At 37.7% G+C, this 18,533-nt stretch overlaps 1 protein-coding gene across 1 annotated transcript in view; it reads left to right on the top strand.

The window, feature by feature from the left end:
• Nucleotides 1–18,533, top strand: part of LOC115419414 (integrin alpha-5-like) — a 62,556-nt gene that overhangs the window by 4,464 nt on the left and 39,559 nt on the right. The window contains exons 2-8 of the mRNA XM_030134176.1: nucleotides 6,584–6,708; nucleotides 10,801–10,901; nucleotides 12,315–12,438; nucleotides 13,513–13,574; nucleotides 13,761–13,806; nucleotides 13,964–14,089; nucleotides 16,244–16,288. Coding sequence (XP_029990036.1) covers nucleotides 6,584–6,708; nucleotides 10,801–10,901; nucleotides 12,315–12,438; nucleotides 13,513–13,574; nucleotides 13,761–13,806; nucleotides 13,964–14,089; nucleotides 16,244–16,288 — 629 coding nt within the window. The remainder of the gene's footprint in view (nucleotides 1–6,583; nucleotides 6,709–10,800; nucleotides 10,902–12,314; nucleotides 12,439–13,512; nucleotides 13,575–13,760; nucleotides 13,807–13,963; nucleotides 14,090–16,243; nucleotides 16,289–18,533) is intronic.

The following is an 18,533-nucleotide window of genomic DNA, read 5'->3' on the forward strand; positions in this document are numbered from 1 at the left end:
CGGGCCAGATTCCGTTTTGGGCCTCGACATGTACATCTTCAACCTAAAAGCCATCTGAACCTGCTCTGGACAACAGTTCTTACCGAACAGCTGAGGGACTCTCTGGTTTAATCTGATATTCAGGTTTACTCTGCATATCTATGTGAAATATGAGGTTAAGTTGCACAGATTGTGGTCATGTACTGTAAATCTCTTAACCTCACTAATACCCTTGAGGGCTCACAGACTCAAAGACACGTTTTTCTAATGTTTCGAGATATGTTCCTGTGAGGAAATTGGTTAAGATTGGTTCAGTTTGTTTAACTAAGCCCCTGGTGGTTACAGGTTGTTGAGTCATTACTGAGATGCTGATTTAAACCAGTTCGTTCAAATTAAGACCCTTCTCATTCTTCTGTTGCTTTGGCCTGCACTGAACCAGTCTGCACTTTATTCTTGACCAGTGAATGCGTTCGATTGTTTGAACACGCTCATGTGAACCCAGTAGTTGGTGTTTTGTGGTGGGTAAACAGCTCAGCAGGAAAGGATGCTGATCCTGAATGAGTGAACTGTGTTTTTTGCCTCTGCTGATGGGATTGTTTCTGCTGGTTGTCATGCATTCTGACAATTACTGCACTGTTTGGCTGCAGGGAGCCTTGTTAAATGTAGCTCCTGTTACTCACCATGACATCTCTGTTTTCACTGTCTCGGCGCACACATGGCCAGGTTAAGTCAATAAGGCCTGCTTTAGGATGCAGGCATCCAGTGTGTCGGTGGAGCTGGGCTACTCTGGGGGATGTTTTACATTTACAAGTTTGCAATATTTCATTTTAATAACAAGCTCAGTGTTATGTTACTGAGTACAGTGACTTAATTTGTGGATGTGTGAATGGGCATGCAGTTTGTTAAAATGTTAGGACCACTCTAGGGGCGGGTAGAGACTGGACAGTTCGCTATTGCAGCTGTAATTTACTGCAACTTTAATGGAGACAAAGTCAACATAGTGTCTTTGTCTAAAATGCATTAATTCAGCCCAGTGTATACACAGAAATGAATGTATGAACTCATAGTTGAGATGGCAGGAAACAAGCATTGTATGGGATAATTCTGTGTAGCCACTTCTGCAATGGTTTAATAAATGCATGAACAAGTGAAGCAGATACTGGGCTTGTGTGTGAGCATCACATCCTGTTTATTAAATCCATCCTAAAATCATGAGGATGATGATCAGAGTTGGTTTGGATAAAGTGGCTCTGTTGCTTTCCATGCTCATGGTTTGTTTCTTATTATTGGAGATAAGCTGGTTGTGAGTTTTGTTGGCTGATGTACATGAATAAAACCAGCAGTTCAGCCAAAGTTATTTTGCCTTTTGAAATCATTGCAGTTAAAAGTGGGTGATCATGAGTCATGGGATTGCAACATACTGTATATGACCAGCCCTGAGTTATGTTTCTATTCCTCAGAGGTCAGAATGAGAACATCTTCAAACTACCTTTTATTTTATGGGGAAGGGACCTATTTTTGATTTTATTTCAAAAATGCAAAGACTGCTCAGGTTTTTAGGAGCATTTCATACTGTTTTTAAACCCTAATAGTGACTGACTCTGGACATAAACAGGTTAAGGTTAGGGGGCGTATTAGGATATGACTTGTTGCAGAATAATGTGTCCATTCAGACACACTTAGTGAAGCTCATAAATCTCATAAGTACAAATTACAAGTTGTATCTTTGACCTTTTTGTGCCTTTAAGCCATTTTGCCTTTGCAGATGTTCATGTTCAACATGAGTTGAAAGAAAGGAATCCGGATTTCATCTCAACAAAAGCGTTTGTCATCCCACTGTTACACATTAGAAGGTTATTGTTGTCGACTTATGCTTTTTAATTGACTCATAGGGTATGTATGTTAGATCTGTACACATATGAAGCCACCTTTGACATAAAAGGCCGTTGAAAGCCTGCACCCTGATCGGCTGAGTGGTTTCAGAGTGAGTGGTTTATAAAGAAAGCTAATCCAGCCATGTAAATATTCCTGTGGTGCTGTGCAGACGTTGTGGGGGTTGGTCTGATCTGTTAATGTCATCAGTCACCAGTGTCTCTGCACTGGCCTGTTCACCAAATCTCTCTGAAAACCTTCAAAGCAGTTTGTTTTCTAATACACACATGTATAAATACACTGTACACGGACTCAAACACAGACCTGCTCAAACAAATACAGCATTATTTCATGTATTTAGCTGCATCCTCTGCTTTATGTCATCTCTGTCATCCCCTGAGTCAGGGTTAGAGCTTCTTCAATTATCTTGTCCAGAAACATCTGCCGAAACCTCTGGTGTAAACAGGGTTAACTAGGGTTAAAAACCTTAAACTCACCCATGACCCACACATTTTTGAGTGTGATAGCTTTAGTACAAGTTAGTGAGGAAGTTTTTTTTTTTTTTTAAATTTGGTTTTGTAATGAAGAATTTATATTCACGTGTGTGTATATAATACAGTGTTTACAGTGGTTTTTTTTTTTTTTTTTTCCTTTTCTATCTAGAAAAGAACAAAACAATCTATCTGTATTTTCGCCTTCATTTCTTGTTTTTTTTTGTTTTTTTTTTTTTTTTCTTACAACAGAACAATAAAAATGTAATTAAAAACAGCAGTAACATAGCACCTAACCAACAATGGGTGTCATGTTTTGTTCCTTTTTAATATTCATAAAGTCCATCCATGGTTTCCAGCATTCCTCAAATTTATCATGTTCTAGCCTCAATGCAAATGTCAGTTTCTCCATCTTTTTTTACATCGTAGAATTTTTGAAGTCATAGCACAACAAGATTGTAAAAATCATCAATTTTATTCCATCTTTATTTAGTAGCCAGTGTCAACCAAGGATTATAATCATCACCAGACTTTAATTTTCAGGTGGATGATTGTCATCCTGTGGACTAAAAAAAGTCACAGTAATTGTACTCCTGCAATATAATGTCAGCAACACAAGTTTCATACTTTCATAGATAGTCATTTAGTCTGCTTTTGTCATAGCTTCAATGTAAAGTTATTTTAATCAGTTTTAACAATATTAATAGAAAATGCAAAATGAAAGTGCACTTTCATAGTCCTAAAGCAACATTCAGGTTCAAATCTGAACACAGAAAGAACCTTTTTTAGTTCTTTTGTGTGTTTTTTTGATGTGCAAGTAAAAAATCATACTCTGTATTCTGTGTATGTAGTTTCTAGTCATAAGTGTGTCTGAAGCTGGTTGGTTTTATTAATCTGAGCCTGAAAAAAAGATGGAAACTTTCCAAGTTATAATAGTAAAATCTTTTTGTTTATCTGAACAGAATTTATACTGATTTGTGGTTGAGGGATGGCAAAAAAAAGGGAATTTGTAAGGCTAGGCAAGGTAAGTTTATTTGTATAGCACATTTCAGCAACAAGGCAATTCAAGGTGCTTCACACAGGACATTGAAATACAACGACAGGGAAAAAGAAACACATTTAAAGTATTTTAAAACAAACATGTAAAGGGTGATTAAAATCAGCAAGTAAGAAAACAACACATAAAACCCAAAAATATTAAAGTAAGATTTGCAGTGCAGAGTTTCAAAAGAGAATATAAAGTTCAAAAAGTCAAAAGCCTTTTAGTCAAAGGCAGCAGTGAACAGGTGAGTCTTTAACCTGGACTTAAAAGAACTCAGACTCTCAGCAGACCTGATATTTTCTGGTAGTTTGTTCCAGATATATGGAGCATAGAAACTGAACGCTGATTCTCCATGTTTAGTTCTAACTTTGGGAACACAGAGCAGACCTGCACCAGATGACCTGAGTGGTCTGGATGGTTCATACTGGACTAGAAGGTCTCTAATGTATTTTGGGCCTAAACCATTCAGTGCTTTATAAGCTAGCAAGAGAATTTTAAAGTCTATTCTCTGAGAGACAGGGAGCCAGTGTAGAGACCTGAGAACTGGGCTGATGTGGTCCACTCTCTTGGTCTTAGTGAGGACTCGAGCAGCAGCATTCTGGATCAGCTGCAGTCGTCTGATAGACTTTTTAGGCAGACCAGAGAAGATACTGTTACAGTAGTCAACGCCACTAAAGATAAATGCATGGACAAGTTTTTCCAGGTCCTGCTGCGACATCAGTCCTTTAATCCTAGAAATATTCTTGAGGCGATAGTAAGCTGACTTTCTAATTGTTTGTATGTGGTTTTTAAAATTCAATAGTACCAAAAAAAAATTACTCACTAACTCTTAACTCAATCAGATGCCTCAAATTCTGTTTTTTTTTTTTTTAGATTATATTTTTGTTGATGGAAGCTTCATTCAGTTTCCCATTACTTCCATTGAAATGGCATTATGAAGGACCTGAACGTCAGCATGAACATGAGGAGTGATTGCAGGAAGAAATCCCCTTTCAGTGATCAAATAGGTACAAAACCACTGATCTTTAGTTAAAAATATGACCAAAAATTGTGTAACTGTCCTTAATCTAATTGTCAACTCCATAACATTCATCAGAACGAGTATTTGTTTCAGCAAAAATATTGTCATAATCTGACTCACAAGTTAGAAAATTCCACATGAACATTGTGAATTTTGGCTTAAAAATAATTATTCTGTCTGGAGATAAAGAACAGAAGCATAAACAGTTGAATAAGAATAAATATTTTACATGTTCTATTCTGTTGTCTTCAACAGGTGTATTTTAGCACTGCTTCTGATGGATGGTGGTGTGGTTTCATGTGTCAATAGGCAAAATGTGTCAAAAATATGTTCAACCTTTTATAGTGTATCAAATTTGTAGACGCATTTTAATTGTTTGTCTTACTGTCTGGGTTTGGAATTAACACCATAAACTGCACAAAATAGGACACAACATGATCTCCTCTCTGCTAAAGTCATTACACAGGACATGACATCATTCTGAATTTTATATTTAACATTTACTTACTCAAACACCACACTATAAAAAGTTGATGTGGCTTATTATTTTTCATTGTGGATGAACGGTGGACTGTGATGCTGCCTTGAGATTGCACTGATGTGATCTAGTTTTTGTTAATCACTGATTGTTTTTCCTGTTTATGTCTGAAAACCTGTGACTCACTGCAGGTGATAATGATGGCGTTGTGTAGACGGTCACTGAGGTTGGAGGTGCAAACAGCATGCTCTGTATAAAACCTAAACCCAACCCTTACTTACCCCCATAAACAGGAACTGAGGATGATAAAGGAGACGTCAATCATAGAACTGTGTCTCGTTGCATTTTGCAGTTAGATTTAAAAGCACAGTTTATAATGTTTCACCATTAAAATATCTATGAAATTGATTAGGCCTGTGTATATTGTGGATTTTGTTGACTTGTGTACATATATCAAATATTTTCACTGATGTTCAGATGCAGAGAAATGCAGCTTTTATTCACTGTATGATCTGCTGCATTCATGGGTATCATTAAATTATCATTGAGGCTGGTCTTGGTCTCTTCTCAGTCTTGAATTTGGACTTTTATTTCAAGGTTGGCCAAGAAATTTAGTGATGTCACTACATTACATGTGCATCATTAGATTTTTTAATTGAAATTATCAGTCTGAAAATTCATCATTTCCTTTAGGTTTAACCACCTTAAAGATAATCAGCATGATCTGTGATTGTACACTATTCAACAATCAATAAAACAATGGATAAAACAACATATAGTAGAATAAAAGAAGTGCAGGACAGATTTTAGCTGTTGTAACACAGGGCAGTTCACACCTTCAGTAGTTTTTCCATTAAAAAATGCTGTGAATTGTTGTCTGTTTCAGGTTCATAAAAGCTGCTGTGAGAATGTGCTTGCGCTCTTTTTCTTCAGTCGTTTTGCTTTACTGTGTGACAAAGACAAAGAGAGGAATTGAAATTTGACAGGTTTTTACTAAATAAGGCACTCAGAATGAACATCAATAAGAGATTTAGGATGTTGAACATAAACTGTGAACTGGAACACACTGAACAACGACAAGGATTTGAATTTAGGTCCAGTAATTTTTGTTTTGGGTTCTTTTTTTCTACATCAGTCCAGCTGCTTTTAGATACCTGGTTGAACTCCAAAAAGTAGTTACATGGTCAAAACTCAGTGAAAACACAGTAAAAAAAAAATGACGGAAAATCATCACAACACTGCAAACAACAGTAAAAACAAAAAATGACAAGGAAAACAGTGTAAAAAAAAAAAGCCCAAACAGACTATTTTTATAGTGAGTCGGTCTCAGTCACTGCTCTGTATTTTACCCCCCATTCCACAGGTGGTGGGGGGTGTACTGAGCATGCTCAGATGACTATGGAAAGAACAAGGTCTATGTTATCAGCACATTTTGAAATTTTTCCTATTGAGCAAATGGTTTAATTTTTATGAATATTTCAATTAAATCCTACATTCAGAACGCTCACCACAGACACATCAGAGGTTAAAGGGTTAATATAAATGCATTTGGTTTGATAGTGTAGATTTTAAGCTGTCTGTACCAAAAACTGATGTCATAAGTCAAAAATCTACCTGGGTGTAATTATTCTATTTTCTAACTATCTATTTTTCAGTTAAGTGAGTTTTTCAACATGTTCTTTTCCTTTTTTGCTTTCCAGTATCAGTATTTTGATCGGCGCTCCAAAAGCCAACACCAGTCAACCCGACATCACCGAAGGAGGAGCCGTCTACTCGTGCCCCTGGAGCCAACCTAACTGCAGTATTATCAACTTTGACAAGCATGGTAGGGTGTCTCATTTAACCTGGATTGACTGTCGTTCTCTTTGGAAACAAAAAAAAAAAAAAAAGAAAATTAACCTCAAGATGTAGAATACTCAGGGAGACAATTTTCCTTACATCATAATCACAGCAGTAGCCGGTAATTCACATTGTTCCAGGATGTAAAAATGTCACTTTTCCCCATGGCCCTGTTAGTCAGGACGGGGCTGTGTAGTAAAGTCGTCTGTGTGTAACCAGCTGTAAAAGTAGAAGCTATAGGTAGCATCTCCACTTAACCCATAAAGACCCAGTGCTGCTTTTGTGTCAGTTCCTAAATGAATGTTTTTCTATATTTAACCTTTAAGTGATTTATCACCATTTATTATAATGTTACCCTCTGCATTTTGCGACTTTTCAGTGAAAATCATGTATTTTCCTTTATTTAATTCACTGATCATGTAGATGTTCATAAAAGCTCAGATTAAAGTTGAAGGTTATTATTTCAGAAACAGAGAAAACTGAAGAAAAACGGACTTTTTCAGCAAATATATGAATAACTGAACCCATAAACCCAGAGTGTCCATCCACTCTCATTGATCCGAATCCATGGGTTTTACTGGTGAATCAGTGTTGTAGAACATGACAGTGTTTCCACGGTAACTACGCCTCTGAAAGTCCAAATGGGTCATATCTGATTATAATTTACATCTGAGAAACTGCATTATACCATAAATATTTACATGTATTGATAGGATTAGTGGATCAACAGGTATTAAACAGTTTAGATCAGCAGATGCTTTTGGGTCTTTATGGGTTAATGACTGCTGTGCTTGACCTCCTGCCTCTTATAACTCCTGTTCCTTGGTTCTCTGCTGTGCTTTAAGGTCGTCTTTTGATGTCTCTCCTGCATTTTAATGGTGGTCCAGACTTTCCTCTGCCCCGCCCCTTGTGAGGTCTCCATTTTTTGGGGGGTCTGTTTGCAGAAGTTTCCACAGAGCTTTGATTTGTAGCTGGACTTGAGCCTGATGTTGTGTTGGCTCTTTAATTATAGGCAGAGTCATTACAGGGACAAGGACCCCAAAGGACCCCAAAGGCTGCCCTTGGTACAGCAGGGAAAATAATCCCCTCCATCAAAAATGCAGGAAGCGATAAGGACCACCGTTTGAGGATCACAGGGTTGAAGTTATCGTACAGTTGTTTATGCCGATATCAGATGGCGTAAACCTACGTACATAAATACACAACTAGAAACTGTTTACAAACCATCCCTGAAGACGGCCTCTGTAATGTAATTTAGTCCATTCAAAGACACTCTAACACACACAAATATAGCCCTCCACACACACACTGACTCATGCTTTTACGTTCAGTAGCCTTGCATTTCCCATTACAGGCCTCAGGATTCATGGTGTGTTTAAGGACGCAGGCCAGACTCCATTAAACCGACAGGCTCACGAAGCTCCGGCCAGGAGAGTTTAATGTCACCACTCAACTACAGACAGAAGGAACATACATCAAAAAATATACCACAGCCAGGTTTGAACAGTAGCACGCACACTTAACTTTATATTTAGAGCTTTAACCCTTTATAGGGCACGCATAGAAATACTCAATTCAACATTTCAACCTAACTGTGTTATTAAAGGACATAACAAGACTTTAATACTTTTGTAAAATTTTTTCTATTGTCATGTAGAAAATCAACATCAATGAAGTTACTGTATTTAGTTCATTACCCATAAGTGGCAAAAAAAAATATAAGAAGTATAAAAAAAAATACAGGAAAAACACATGTAAGGTGAAAGGAACATGTATTTTAGAGCATTAAACCAACATAAGTGCTGATCCAGACACCTGTCCACATCCACATTATCCCTTTGAACATCATTCCTTACATTAGTACCATTACTTCATGGTACCTAACAAAGCAGGTACACTTACTGTTCATGCAGAGGTGGACCTTACAGACCCTGTAGATCACATCGGACCTGAGACTGACTCACTATCCTCACTGTAGCTGGTCACTGTCATGTAATGTGTGTGGAAATGGCCAAAAATAGTCCCTTGCCTGATAAAGGGTTAACAGAGCAGGTTCAATATTCAACATTCAGGTTCAATATGTGAGATTTAACATCAGCTAATGAAAACTATGCCTTTAAGGAATGTCAGTTTAATTTGGTAACACAAGAACAGGAACTCCCTCAAGGACGAGGCAATATGAATGTCTATATTAGTGCTAAGAAGGGAATAAATATTGGACCTTTGTCATGTGGCCAGAAACCAACCTGCAGCCATTGCTAATATTTCAGTACACGTCCTGTGTGGAAACCAGCAAATTAGTTAAATTTAACAGGGAATGGCATGTGTTTCTGTGGTGTAAGTTGATTATTTGATTGCCCCCAAGTGGCTCGAAATAAATTGATGTGGTGTCATAAGTGCAATATATCGTATCTCCTTAAATAATTTCCAGGGCCTTCAGTTGCTTTGGCTTCAGAAGGTACCAGGGCTTTATTTGAAGGAGGTTTGTTTTAGAGTCAAGTCTTTATTTCTTATTCCCTCTTTTTAATAAGCAGAAATGAATCAGATTTAACGTGAAACCTTGTTTTGATTCACACACTTTTGTGATGTCAAAAGTAATGCAGTGTGCTTTTTTGCAAACACAATGCTTCATATAAGTGTTACAAAATATATGCTCTCATGGATTGAACTCATTCATAGTTTAATGGAGTTTTTATTGTGTAAATTGTTCCAATCTTTTCCATCTAATGTCTTATATCTCGTTAGCCTCAGCATAATTGCAAAAGTAATATTTTCGCCAAATAATGATATCTGTGTAACTTTACTCTCCTAACACTGCTGCTTCATTTTGCATCATTGGGTACTTTCTGAAAAAAATATGACTTAGACAGTTATGCTATGAGACTAACGATCTGCTGGTTTCATCACAGTCTTGTCATTTTTGTCATAGTCACTGAATCGTTATAAAAACATTTGCAATACAAGTTATGGTGTTTCATCTTTTTTTTAATGTGCAAATTGACAATACACATAAAAACAGTTGGATTGAAATGCAGTTTTTGTAACATTTGGACATTTGCTCATGTGCTACATGAAGTTTGTGTTGGAGTCTGTTTTGTACTTAATGATGTCAGCAAACTCCATTTTCTGATCTAATGTTTCTGTTGCTTACATCCAGGAAAATAGCTTGTAAAATGTATTTTATTTGGAGACACTGATTGGTTTTTCCTCAAATATCTCTGTTTCCATTCAATTCTTTGCTAGAGCTCCTTAACATTTCGCAGCACTGGCTACCATTCACTTAAAAAATGGAGTTTGGAGAAATGGAGTCTAATATCAACAAACAAACTCATGGAAGCTTGTGAATCTTACATATTGACACTTTGAAGATACACAACTGAAGCATGTTTAGAGGATGCTGTTTACTCATTGAAGGAATGAAAACAAAGACTCAAGAGACAAACTTTTATTTATTGCTTTGTGTGAGCATGTGAGTAGTATTTCCAAGTCAGGAGTTTTGTGGAGTTCCTCAGGGCCTGGCTCACGTACTTGGCTCAAGAATAGCAGCCCATTGAAAGATATCTCTGTCAAGTTTTTTTCAGATTAATTATTATAACAGTAGGCATCAGTGAATGTAGTACTGCGTAAGTGGTAAAAGTAAAAGGTTTTCCAATTTGGCTCGTACTACTAGTGCACCCCACCCCCATTTTCATACTGCAGGGGCCTCTTCTTAAAACAGACCCTGACAATGAAGTACAGCCGTTTGGGTTACAGTAACAACAAGGTCCAAGTCCCTTTGAGCTGTTTGATGTCTGCCATAGAACGTAGGACGGATTAAGACTGCAGACCCCGGGAACAAGGCCATAAAATATCCGTGTAAAAAGCCAAGAACATGTGGGGAGTGCGCTCGAACGAAACCCTGACAGCACAAAAAAATCAAAGGCTGATGACAAGGGGATCTTTGACTTAGTTAGAATAGCAACTTCTGACATCATTTCCAAGTTTCTGGGAACCATAAATTGTTCAATCAGAAGAGCTGCTTACAACTCTGTGTGAGTAGGACTTAGGACTTTATTTATTTCTCTCTCCTTTTCTCTAGGTGATCGATATTTTTATATAAATGATGTGAAAACTCGCGTGGAATTCAAGTCCCATCAGTGGTTTGGAGCGACCATACGTTCCCATGGCAACAACATCTTGGTAAGAAACTGGATATAAAGTTATTATATTTGTGCATCCCCTTCCTTATATACAAAAGAGCAGATTGTTAATGTTATTGTTTATCAATTCTTGGCGCTTCCATGTAATAAATCTCATGCTTATGGGAGTTTTACCAAACATCTCCTCATGCATACTAAGGATCTGAGGCTGCCTTTCATAATGTGGATGCACCAGATGTGATCAGGGCTGTTTTCAGTGCAGGGTATAATCCCACAGAATGATTAATTAATGTTAAAGAAATGTTCCTCTTGGCCTTGGAAGAAAATTACCACTGGAATTGGAGCTCTACCACTCCCTCTGTACCAGCACAAAACCTAGCACTAGTTCTGAGCTGGTGCTTTTGCCAGTTTTGAGTTGGTTAAATTTGCAAAACTCAAATCATTACTGTATTTTTGCAACAACACAAGCTCCAGCAACACAAACACAATGGTGATACTCATGGTCTGGTTTTCTATTTTGGATAAAGCAGACTGGATGCTACATTGGCTCATGGTCAGAATTGTCCTTGTGGTTGTTGGTCATGATGATCCCACAACAACCTCTGACGTAAGCAGGGCTTGATTGTGGACCACCAAAGCAGTCCTGAATCTGCCAAACCAAGAACCAGTTCTCAGAATGTCCACAACACAAAGACCCAGGTTGGGATTAGGCACTTGGTCTGAGAGTGGATGTGCCAGTTCTGAATTGGGTTTGTCATGTAGGGTGTAGAGTGCTTTCCATCTGAATAATGATGTGATGTTAGGCTTCATCTTTCTCATGAAGGAAGATCACTACTGTAGGTGATTAGCTAACAGGCAGTGTTTCATTCATTTTTTTGATTTTGCTGTTGTGTATTTTGGCCAAAACAGTTATCTTCTGAATCGCTTTATCCCCCAGAGGGTCGCAGGGTGCTGGAGCCCATCCCAGCTACCTATGGGTGAAGGCGGATTCACCCTAGACATGGCACCAGTTCATCGCAGGACCGACATATAGAGACAAACAACCAATCACTCTCACATTCACACCTATTGGCAATTTTAGGTTGACCAGTTAACCTATTAGTGAATGTCTTTGGATGGTGGGTGGAAGCCGGAGTACCTGGAGAGAACCCATGCAAACACGGGGAGAACGTGCAAACTCCACACAGAAAGGTCCCTGGAGTTGGAATTGAACCCAGGACCTTCTTGCTATGAGGCGACCACCACTGTGCCGCCCTTGGCCAAAATAAAACCCTCCTAATTCTCTGAATATCCAGTATCCTGGCAAAATGAGAAGTCTCCAAATCCTGGCAGACCTTGACAGCTCATTCATTTTCTCGCTCATTTTCTAAGTAACTGTGTAATTTCATAGTCTGTTAAGAGAAAAGGCTTAACTAAAGGTCAGTTCAGCTCTCATCAGGTGTCTGTTTTCCAGGCTTGTGCTCCGAGGTATTACTGGAGAACCGAACATGACACACCTTTCGCTGATGTTACAGGAACTTGCTACCTCTCTGTAGATAGCCTCAAATCATTTGTGGAATACGCCCCCTGCCGGACAGGTACAGCTACCTTTCATTAAATTTAAAGCTACATGGTGATTGCTGTTTCATCCACTAACCGTTAGCACATAAAACAGAAAAAGCTAGCTAACACATATGTTGGATTTAGTGTGGGATAGTGTTCACAACTACACTACATTTGGTTTTATGCTGCACACATTGAAAATATGTGTGTATTTATCTGTTAGCAATTTGTCAGAGTTGTATGCAAGGATTTATCTTCATCATGTGTTGAGTTTCTTCTGTTATATGTATTCTGTGCTAAATATTCTGAAGAAACCCTCTAACTAATACTACGCTAATGCTAATCTTACCATTGAGTAATTAATAGACTTTCTGTTTTGGTTCACTAATTAGTAAAGGTCAGGTTAGCTCTAAACTCATTTGCACAGCCAAATATGCTAAAACAGGAGTGTCAAACATACGACCTGTGGGCCAAAACTGGTCCCTCAAATGGTCCAATCACAAGATGAATTTGAGCAAAAAAATTACACTGACAACATTAAACATCAAGGATGTCGAACTAGTTTTAGCTCTGGGCCCTGATGTGATCTTAATTCAAATAATAGCTTAATAACTTCTAAGGAATGACTCAAAATATTGTCCTTGGTTAAATGTGAAAAAAATAAAATTTTCGCAGTAAAATGTAAATAACCTGAACAAACATGAACAACCTAAAATTTCTAAAGAAAAGTAAGTGAAACTTGAACAATATTCTGCCAGTTACTAAATGTTGTATTCATTTTCAGATACACTGTGATCTCTTAAATTGTGTTATAAATAAGATGAGATGTGATATTGTGGAAATTGCACTTTTTTCTCTGAAAAATTTCAGGTTGTACATGGTTGTTCAGGTTATTCATATTTTCATAATGTAATTTTATTTTTTCCACACTAATACAGTACTTATTTATATGTTATTATGCTTGATATTTTACTGGTCACTTGAGATTAAATCAGAATATACCTGTCCCCTGAAATAAAGTGAGTTTAACACCCATGTCCTAAAATGTAGCTAAAGTATTGTATGTTTAATCACCCTGAAGTTTGATTTGTAACTGTGTTTTTGTGCAGAAAGACATGGACCTGCTGGACAGGGCTATTGTCAGGGGGGCTTTAGTGCAGACTTCACCAAGGTAAGAGAAATATTTGGAGTCTGTTTTGTGCTTCTTACATAATCACATAGTCCCAGTTTCTCCGTTTGGGCTGATGTAAGCAGTCGAAGTTCCACTGTGTACATCAGATTTACAGAGTTTGTTGAAACTCACAGTGAAGTTGGTGACACACAGATTCCTCAGCTCAGCGACTGTTGTGTGTTACAGGATGGAAGGGTTGTACTTGGAGGACCAGGCAGCTTTTACTGGCAAGGTGAGCTCATAGGAATGTGGAACAACGTGGATCTGCTGGGGATTTATTTATTTATTTATTTTTGCTTTGAGAGAAAATCTATTTATCTTTATTGTCAGCGAATAAGCTCACACATGAAGTGTTTTTAAAACCTGACCTTTAACCCTTTGTGATCCAGGTCAGGTGATCTCAGCCACCACAGAAGAAATCATTAAAGCCTACTATCCTTCGTACTTTCTGCTGTCGGTGGTCGGGCAGTTACAGACTCGACAGGTGCAGGGGAGCTATGACGACAGTTACCTGGGTGAGGAACCACCTCTGAGTTGGATAATGTTGTGTAATTAAAAGGAAACACTACCACTAATGTCATTTAGTTGAATCTTTGTGGATTTCTGTGCATTTATTTGAATGTCGACGTCAGACATAGTAATGATGTAGGTGTCATTAACCTTAGGGTGGTTTTACTGTGACTCTTGCAAAGGCTCTGTTCACACAGCAAACCTTAGAGCTCAGTTTGCATTAGATATATTTTTGTTTGGTTTTTCACATTATTTCTTAAATGTGTCCAATATCATGTTTCAATATGAACTGGTCTTGAACTGACCTGCATGCACAAATGAATAATAACATAGATGTCACACACTGATATATGGAAGTAAACATAGACTGAAGTCAGCATTTACAGCTTCATTTGTAAGATGATTTGCAGCAGAAAGTAGGGAATGTGAGACGAATGATAAAGAGGACAAGGATGAGGAGAAAGACAGACATACTTTTTCATAGACTGACAGCATTATGAAAAAATGTTCAGTCAATTTAGAGTGATGAACAAGTTGCATGAATTCCCATATGACTGCTCAGACTCATCATTCTGAAAAAAGAAAGGAATACTGTATTTGATTTAAAACCATGTTGGATTGATCAGACAGCCAGTTCCATTCTCTTTTTGGCATTATCCATAGTGTTTCCACATTGATTTTTTAAGGTCTGGAGAGCAAAAACCACATGAAATGCAATTTTTTTCAATCGATCCAAATTACATTTGGAGGTGGTTTGAAGTGTGATTCCAATTGGATATTTACAGATGCATCTCAGTCCAGATGCTCTGACTTCACAAATCATGTTTTCAAAGTGTCTTTTGTGTCGCTTGCAACTTGATACACAACAATAACAACATCAAATCCTCATCAATTGACTGAACTGCTGAGAAAAATCCATGTGGCTATTAGCAACGCGCAGGAAGACAACGTGGAGAACAATAGTCTATGAGTCTGTACAGAAACCAATATAAAGTGTCTATTCGTACTTTGAGGAGATGTTTGTGTACTGGCAGAACCAAAGGGAACTTGAAGCTGTAAACCCATGTCACCAGTGAAGCTAAATATTAACCCTTTAACCCCTGAGCCATGATTCCAGGTAAAGGTGCTGGTGTGAACTGTCGTCTGTTTCAGGTTCATAAGCTGCTGTGAGTATGTGCTTGTGTTCCTTTTCTTCAGTGGTTTTGCTTTACTGTGTTTTAGGGTCAAAACAGGTGGGATAACAGAAAAAGACAAAAAGAGGAATTGAAGTGTGAAAGGTTTTGACTAAATAAGGCATTCAGAATGTACACTGATAAGAGATTTAGGATGTTGAACATGGACTGTGAACTGGAACACACTGAACAGGGATTTGAATTTAGGCTCTGCAGTTTTTGAATTTTTGAATAACTTTTTGAACTCCATAAAGCAGTTACACAGTCAAAACTCAGTAAAAACACAGTGAAAAACAAAATCACCACAACACTGCAAACAACACTCCAACAATTTTTGGAGTTAAACCAGGTGTCAAAAAGCAGCTGGACTGATTCAGAACAAAAGAGCCCAAAACAAAAACTACTGGGCCTAAATTCAAATCCTTATTGTTGTTCAGTGTGTTCCAGTTCACAGTTTATGTTCAACATCCTAAATCTCTTATTGATGTACATTCTGAGTGCCTTATTTAGCCAAAACCTGTCAAACTTCAATTCCTCTCTGTCTTTTTCTGTATTTCCACCCTGTTTTGACCCTAAAACACACAGTAGAGCAAAACCACTGAAGAAAAAAAAAAGAACACAAGCACATATTCACAGCATCTTTTATGAACCTGAAATAGACGACAATTCACAGCAGCACCTTTACCTGGAATCATGTGTCAGGGGTTAAAGGGTTAACTTATCCATTTAAACAAAAGACATTGAAAACTAATCGCTGGATTGCATTAAGACTCGCTTTTATCAGGTCAAATCAGGGGCGCAGAAAAGCCCAGATATCTTAAACTCAAAATAAACATGTGGAATTAAAGTACTCCAGTGATAAAACAGTTGTTAATGAACATTCAGGTAATCTGTGTTAACAAAGTATGATCAAATTTAGCACCACCTCGATCCTAATCTCTGTTTTTCCCTCTATCTCCACTCTTCATCTTCCTCTCCTTCCTGTAGGATACTCTGTGGCTGGTGGTGAGTTCAGCGGGGATGATGAGGAAGGTGAGGGTCATATTTGCAGAACAAAACGCATGGCTGAGTGTGCAGTTTGTTAACCTCCTTTTGCCTCTGTCTAATAGTTAACTGCTCAGTCGATTGTGTACAGTCAGCTATCGCAGGAAATGGATTACAAAGGAAGCATGATTATTTAAAACATTAAAGATTAAAGAATTAACCTCATAGCTGTGTAAACAATTCTTGCTGCTTGGATACAGAGATTTCATTAGTCTCTTAAGCCCTGTTCACATGGCAGTAGCATAACCTAGAGACCTCCGGTGATATAGAAATGAATCCTCCACAGCTGTGTTTTATACAGAACCGTTGTACGAAAACAAAACGTATTTTTTACTCAAATTTACTACTAATAATAGAAATTCAAGATTCCTTTTATTGCCATTATATACACAGAGCATACACAATGAAATTCTAATGAGCTTTATAGAGACGGTACTTCTTGAGTAAAAAAAAAAAAAGTAAATATACAATGCAAAATATTTAAATAGTATTAAATAGTAAAAACAGTAAAAAAACAAAACAAAAACAAAACACACACACACAAACACATTCCACCCCTCTCCCATTCAGTCAAGTCACACATTCATACCAAGTTAAGGTGCAGAGGACAGTGACAGGTAAATACAGTAGTTATTACACAGATTTTTTTTAATTGTTGCACTTTGTTGATTGTTACATATAGCTGATTGTGATTATTGCACATTGTTGATTATGGTTATTACACATAGTTAATTGACCCCAGGGCTCATTACCAATATGATACCAGTTACAGATAACTCTTGATCCTGGTAAAGACAGAAAAATGTTTCTTCCAGTAGGTGTCATGCATCATCCCATCATCTTTTAAGATTTGTCTCAGAATTTAATAATTACATTTTTGTCATTCAGCAAATATCCATACTTCATTCCAACATGAGATTCCTAATTCACTACTGCCACTGCTGCTACATGTACCATCACTTTAACTGTACTGTTTCTGCACACTGTGTAATTTTGTACATATTAAGAAGTTATTTTTGTTATTCTTTTTATTTTTTTTTTTTTGCATATTTTATAGCAATTTTTATTCTATTCTATTTACGTTTTATATATTTTATTTTGTATTTTATCCTTTTCTCATGCTACAAAACTGAGACCTGGGTAACTATATTTTGTTCTATCATGTATTATTGATCGAATGACAATAAAGCTGTGTCTGAGTAAATTGGGGAATGGGGAACGTAGTCTGGTGGTCCCCAGACCTTGTACAAGACAATCCAGGCTCTTTTCATGGGTCGTTCCACGTTGGTGGAACGCTCTACCAAGTGCTACAAGAACAGAGTCATCCCTGCCTATCTTCAAGAAGCTCCTGAAGACCCAGCTCTTCCGAGAGCACCTCCTGTCCTAGCACTTTCAAACATTCCATTTTAAATATTCTAATAAGGTTTTTCCCAGGACAACCACAGATTCTTTCACGATTATCTCTGGACCTGCTGCGGTGGTCCGGCCTCTTCCCTGCCCTCATCATCACCACTCACTTATCCTCAACCGCCTCCATGTGTCTCCCCCTACTCCCCCCTTCTCCCCCTCTCCCCCAGTCCCTATCTCTATCGCTCTCTCTTTTTCCCCTTCTCTACTCTCTCTTTAACCCCAACTGGTCAAGGCAGACGGCCATCCTCCAGGAGTCTGGGTCTGCTCGAGGTTTCTGCCTGTTAAAGGGAAGTTTTTCCTCGCCACTGTCACCAGTCACAAGTGTTTGCTCCAGGAGGATTCTGTTGGGTTTCTGTAGAATTGACTTAGAGTCTGGTTTTGACCAACTCTATATATAAAATGTCAAGAGATAACTTTTTTGTGATCTGGCGCTATATAAATAAAATTTGATTGATTGAGTGATTTAATTGGTTTTCCCCTGTAAGTCGCTTTGGAAAAAAGCGTCTGCCAAATGCGTAAACATAAACATAAACATAAACATAAATTTGCTCAAAAAATACTAATTTATAAATACAAGCACAATCTTCATAGTTTGATCAGGAAATATGCAGAAAAAAAGCACCAAGAAAACAAAAAATGTCAACAAAAATGACAAAAAATCACTCCAAATTATCCAAATATTATCATAGGACCTATGTGTTTGTTAAAGTGGCAGATTTATACAGGATTATAGTTACAGATGATGCAGTTATTGCAAATTACCATAACTTCACAGGCAGTTCTGGTCTTATGTGAATAGGGCTGTAGTATCAGTATTAGTATT

The sequence above is a fragment of the Sphaeramia orbicularis genome, chromosome 5, assembly GCF_902148855.1.
Source record: "Sphaeramia orbicularis chromosome 5, fSphaOr1.1, whole genome shotgun sequence".
Lineage (NCBI taxonomy): Eukaryota > Metazoa > Chordata > Actinopteri > Kurtiformes > Apogonidae > Sphaeramia > Sphaeramia orbicularis.